Source organism: Agelaius phoeniceus, chromosome 2 (genome assembly GCF_051311805.1).
Source record: "Agelaius phoeniceus isolate bAgePho1 chromosome 2, bAgePho1.hap1, whole genome shotgun sequence".
Lineage (NCBI taxonomy): Eukaryota > Metazoa > Chordata > Aves > Passeriformes > Icteridae > Agelaius > Agelaius phoeniceus.
In genome coordinates, this window is record NC_135266.1 from 5,623,338 (window position 1) to 5,628,715 (window position 5,378).

At 51.4% G+C, this 5,378-nt stretch overlaps 1 protein-coding gene across 1 annotated transcript; it reads left to right on the forward strand.

Annotated features, from left to right (window-relative positions):
- The first annotated feature begins 2,288 nt into the window (after window positions 1-2,288).
- On the forward strand, window positions 2,289-4,849 carry CRYAA (crystallin alpha A). Its single transcript, XM_054627998.2, has 3 exons — window positions 2,289-2,477; window positions 3,493-3,615; window positions 4,640-4,849. Exons 1-3 carry the CDS (start codon window positions 2,289-2,291, stop codon window positions 4,847-4,849), a joined length of 522 nt encoding a protein of 173 aa, XP_054483973.1.
- The last annotated feature ends 529 nt before the right edge of the window (window positions 4,850-5,378 follow it).

A 5,378-nucleotide genomic window follows, 5' to 3' on the forward strand; every position in this document is an offset into this window, starting at 1 on the left:
TTTGTGAGGACTGAAGGATGTCCAGAGGGGATCCTGCCATTGTGTGCATTGCTCCCTGTGCTCCCTCCATAACCCCTGATTTGGGAAACACAGAGAGGATGTTCCCAGCACACTTTAGGGATGGCATTCACCACTCACCCCCTCACCTGGGGCCCAAATGGTCTGTCAGACCCCAAAGTCTCATTTTCTGTGTGAGCACAGTTCCCACAGTTCCTCTGCCAGCCAAATAAATAACTTGCTTTGTGTGTTCCACTGAGTGCTTTGAGATTTGAACTTGTTCCTGTGTCTCTGCTCTCATTTTTCCCCTTACCTTGCACATCAGGTGATGCATTCTGCATCAGGTCACTGCTGCCAGTGTTGGATAAATACAGGTTAGCAGGTCTTTGGAACTGGCTGGCTGAGGAGAGATTTTTTTTTTTTTCCACTGCCAGGACAAATCTCACAGAGTTCTTGAAGAAAAAAAAAATCTTGGCAGTGCTTTATGACTCGTTTGCTTCCCCTCAATTCCTCAAACAAAATGACAAATTTGGTACAATGGGAATAAATGAGGGGTTAGGTCTCTCTCTTGTGGTTTTTCCCTCCATGGCTTGAGGAGGGATTGATCTCTTTTTGACACCTGATTTTAGAAAATCCTTCATGCCTGAGAGCCAAGGCCCCCACAGGGCCTTTTCTTGCTGGAGCTACATGAGGTGGAACCTGAGCTCTTGTCTGTCTTCTTAGCAGTCCTTACTGTGGTTTGGGTGTTTTTCTGCTCAAATTTTTGCTTTTCATGAAGGAAAGCCTCTGTAAAGGATCTCCTGGTTCCTACAATTCCTCCAAGGCCAAGGATTTTCCAAGCCTACACGATGCCTGGATGCCAGGTGATTCCCAGCTGGATATCACTCAGTGATAGAAAAGCCTCAGTGCTTTTCTCAGTTCAGCTCCTCTGGCCTGGAATGATCTGGTTGCTCCCAAAGAAGAGGGCAGGATCTCAGCCACCCTTGGTTTCTTTAGTCCCTGACAATATGAGAGGATGATTCAGCCCCTCGTATCTGAAGTGCCTTTTGGAAGTGCCCTCTCCTCTTTCCCTTTTGTTCTCTGCCGACTGCAAAAAGGCGCTGAGATGCACACAACCCCCAACACCGGTGCTTCTGCTGCTCAGAGGCTCCTGGAATGCAACCCCTGCATCTCTGGAGGGGATGGAAATGGGGTTTCAGCTGTGGCCACAGGCTGTGAGCCCTGCTGTGGAGCTGGGCAGCCTGGCTGCCCTTTCAGAGCCCGGCCACCTCAGCTCTCTGGCAGAGCCTGCGGCTCTGGCGGCGGGCACGGTGCCCATTGCCCGGCAGCCCAGGGTGCCAGCTGAGCCCTTAAAGGAGGCTTTGAGGGAAACAGAAATGAAAAACAGCTGTAACCAGAAATGCACGTTAAGCAGGATCTGTGCTGTGACACCATGAGATAAATGGATCTCCCACATCACTCCTAAATCAAAACAAGGACACTCTCAAGAGCTTTGGGACCGATGTTACGGTGGGAGACCAAGCTTATTTTTCTTTCTTTCTTTTGCAAAAGTATTTCTTGTTGAAAGTTTTTGTTTTGTCAGACAAAAAATGGTGCTCTGCATCATCTGTTAGCCCTGCTTCCCTGCCAGTCATGCCATGATCCCTGTGCCAGGGGTGTCAGGCCCCTCTCGAGTGGCAGAGGCACTTTGTAGTGCGTTACAAAAAAGTTTCCCCTTCTTCAACCTGAATCTGACCCTTTTTCCTTGCTTGGAAGAAAGCTGTTGCATTTCTTTGGAAGAAATATTGAGTTTCTTCTTCAAAGGAGGGGCAGAAAAGAAGCAATTTAATGAAACCCAGGGTCAGGTTATGAAGACCCATGGAGCAGATCTCTTTCAGAAACATCTGTGAGTTGCCCACCAGGGTGTCCTGCTCAGCCTGCTTGATTCCACAGGGGACATGCCAGCACCCCTGGGCACCCCGTGCCTCGCAGCCTGCTGCCCTGGCATCATCCCTCCAGGACATCTGGCACTGATTCCAACCAGACTGTCATTTCCAGGTCAGTCTCCGCATTTCTGCTGACCACGTTGCCTCCATCATGAGATCATGTCTTTCCAGAGGAATCCTGCTAATGCCTTCATTCTGCCAGGCCGGTATATATAGGGGGAGCTTCCCTGGGGCTGCACTCCAGCCAAGGCTTCGCCGTCTCCCCAGCAGCGGCGCTGCCCCTTCTGCTCTCCCCTTGCAGCCACAGGTCTCAGCAGCAGCAGCAGCAGCAGCAGCAGCAGCAGCAGCAGCAGCAGCAGCAGCAGCATGGACATTACCATCCAGCACCCCTGGTTCAAGCGTGCTCTGGGACCCCTCATTCCAAGCCGTTTGTTTGACCAGTTTTTTGGAGAGGGTCTCCTTGAGTATGACCTCCTGCCTCTGTTCTCGTCCACTATCAGCCCCTACTACAGGCAGTCCCTCTTCCGCAGCGTGCTGGAGTCGGGCATTTCAGAGGTAAGGGCCCTTTGATTTCCTCTCCTTTCCTTCCTCTCCCTCCTTGTGCCTCCAGCTGCTCCTCTCCACCCACATCTCACACTGCTCTAGCCCCATGTGAGGGGACGAGGAAGACCCCAAAGCCACTGCCAGGCATAGCCCACCCAGCCCTTGATGGGCACAAAGGAAAACCCCCATGGCTTTGCCCCCATTGTTGGGGATAAAGCTTCCCTTTGAGAAACAGGAACCATTTTGGCTCCTTTTGAGGGTTGTTTCCAACACAAGAAGGCTGTTTTTGTTGCTCTGTGCCCCACCACCTGTGTAGCAAAGAAGAGCAAGGCTGCTCCCAGAGTAAGTGCCTGTGAGGGCAGCTCACCATGGGAGTGCAAGTGGGAGCTTTCCCCACCTTCTCCTCCACCTTGGGAGCTTGGTGGTTTTTGCAATCCCTCACTGAAGGACTCCAGAGGAATTTTCTGAAGGGAACTGTAGGGGAATGTGTAGCTGTTGGGGCCGTGATCCAAAATTCAGGTCCAGGTGCCTTCTGTATTCCTCTCTTACTGCTTTCCTCCCAGAGCTACGACCACAACGAAAGCATAAATCACTGAAAGGACAAAACACGTGCTCCCAGAGAGTCTTACACCGGTTTCCATCCCCGTTCTGTGCCTGGTCCATCTGGCAGGTCACTGAGTGCTAAAGGGTCCCTGGCACAAGAATAGCAGCAAGGATAATAACACCTCTCCCCAGAGCAGTAGCCAAGGTTCAGACACCAGCCATAGCCTCCCAGTGACCCTGACACCAACCATGGCCTCCCTGTGACCCTGACACCTCCCACAGCCTCCCTGTGACCCTGACACCTCCCACAGCCTCTCTCATTGTCCCTGGCTCCCCACGATGGGAAGAAAACCCCCACTGAGGCCCATAGTCACAGAAGGACAAAGTGCCAGACCGCCCCTTTTTTGTCCTTTGACCTGTGGTGATGTTGGCAGTGCCCCACAGCCAGAGCTGGGGCCTCACTGTGTGACAATGCTCATTTCAGGTGAGGTCTGATCGGGACAAGTTCACAATCATGCTGGATGTAAAACACTTCTCTCCCGAAGACTTGAGCGTGAAGATTATTGATGACTTTGTGGAAATCCATGGCAAGCACAGTGAAAGGCAGGTAAGTGGAAGTGATGGTGATGGTGGAGCAGCTGGGGAGTCCAGCTCTGTTTTCCTTCTTTCCAACGGTTCTCAGCTGAAAGAAAAAAAATGAATATATCAGAAGAAAGAGTTAATGATGAATTGTCATTATTGGCATGGGCTGTTTCCATAGAGCCCCACCTGATATCTGACAATAACAAGCTAATCCACCCCTCTTTTGTTTATTTTCAATCATCATCTTCCATAACCATCAGATGACCATGTCCATTGTTCACTAATAACACTGGGCCAGACACAGAACATCATCTGGCACTGCTGAAGCATGGCTGAGTTTTCATAAGCCAGAATCCTTAGTGAAAACAGAGTTTTTATATGCCAGTCTGGGAGAGAATAGCAAGAGCAAACAAAACAAAAGAAAACCAACCAAGTGCCTCAGGCTTGGAAACTTTTAACACGGATGTCATGGAAATATCTGTGGGGGTCGAAAAGTGAATTATACCAGCAGGGGTTTAATTCTTCTCATACACATTTTTGGCCAGACAAGGCTCTAGCCTGGAAACAGTATGTATTTTTAAATATAGTTATTATTCTCATGGCCAACTTTAAAAAAATAATTGCACTTCTCATTCTTCTGGCCAAAAAAAGAAGGGGGCCAGGATTGTGTACTTTGGCTGACACAGCATTGCAGCCTGATAAATAAATACATGCGTGCACATGCCTGCCTTGCCTTTACCTTCCCAGGCCTCCAGATTCTGTCTCCAAGCATCCTTTGAAATCAGAAGCCCAAATCAGATCAAACCTGGGATCAAACCTATGGCCAAAATCACTCCCTGCTGCTGTGCTCAGCTCTTGCATCTTCACAGGTGTCAGGGGGTCAAACCTGTAAAATTAACCCCAGCATAGGTGTGCCCAGCAGTCTTGGCAGTGCAGTGTCACAATAAGCCGGGGTGATTGTGGATCTCCTGCCCTGAGGGGGCTGGACAAAGGGGGGCACAGGGAGTTTCTGACACACCTTCCCCCCCGCTTTCCCCACTGCCTCTCAGGACGACCACGGCTACATCTCCCGGGAATTCCACCGCCGGTACCGCCTGCCCGCCAACGTGGACCAGGCTGCCATCACCTGCTCGCTGTCCAACGATGGCATGCTGACCTTCTCGGGCCCCAAGGTCCCCTCCAACATGGACGCCAGCCACAGCGAGAGGCCCATCCCCGTGTCCCGGGAGGAGAAGCCCAGCTCGGCGCCCTCCTCCTGAGCCCGGCGGCCGCCACGCTGGGCAGGCTGCCACCACCTGCAGGTCCCGCTCCCAGAGCCCTGGCGTAGATATCAGTGAATGTCTAGAGGGGTTTCTTCTCTTGGTTCCTCCCCCACTTTGTTTCCTCCTCTTTTTTGTTTTCTTTTTTTTTGTTTTCCCCCTCTTCCCTCGGGTGGAACGGGGGGCTGGGTGAGCGGCTGGTGGACTTGGAAGCTTAAACCTGGTGGGGATGGCGTGGATGGCAGTGCTGCCATGCTGCTGTACTTGCTGAAAGGGTCTTTGTCTGGTGCTGTAGCCCATTTCCACCATCAGGCAGGAAGGAGTGCAAGAGTAATGCTGGCTGCTGGTGCACCAAGCCTCGAGGCAAGGCTTGGGACAGGGGAAAAGCCCTGCAGAGTTGCTGTTCCCCACAACTGGTTACTCTCAAACAGCAACAGAGCCAAGCCCCACACTCAAGACCCCAAACCTGCCATGAGTTCCTTGCAACCGCAGGAGAAATAATAACAACAACAATAATAATAATTACCAA

Excerpts from the sequence above, each read along its gene's own strand:
- CRYAA (XM_054627998.2), top strand. The coding sequence starts at position 2,289 with ATGGACATTACCATCCAGCACCCCTGGTTCAAGCGTGCTCTGGGACCC. Across the intron at positions 2,478-3,492 it reads TGGAGTCGGGCATTTCAGAG|GTGAGGTCTGATCGGGACAA; the intron begins GTAAGGGCCCTT and ends TGCTCATTTCAG. Across the intron at positions 3,616-4,639 it reads GCAAGCACAGTGAAAGGCAG|GACGACCACGGCTACATCTC; the intron begins GTAAGTGGAAGT and ends ACTGCCTCTCAG.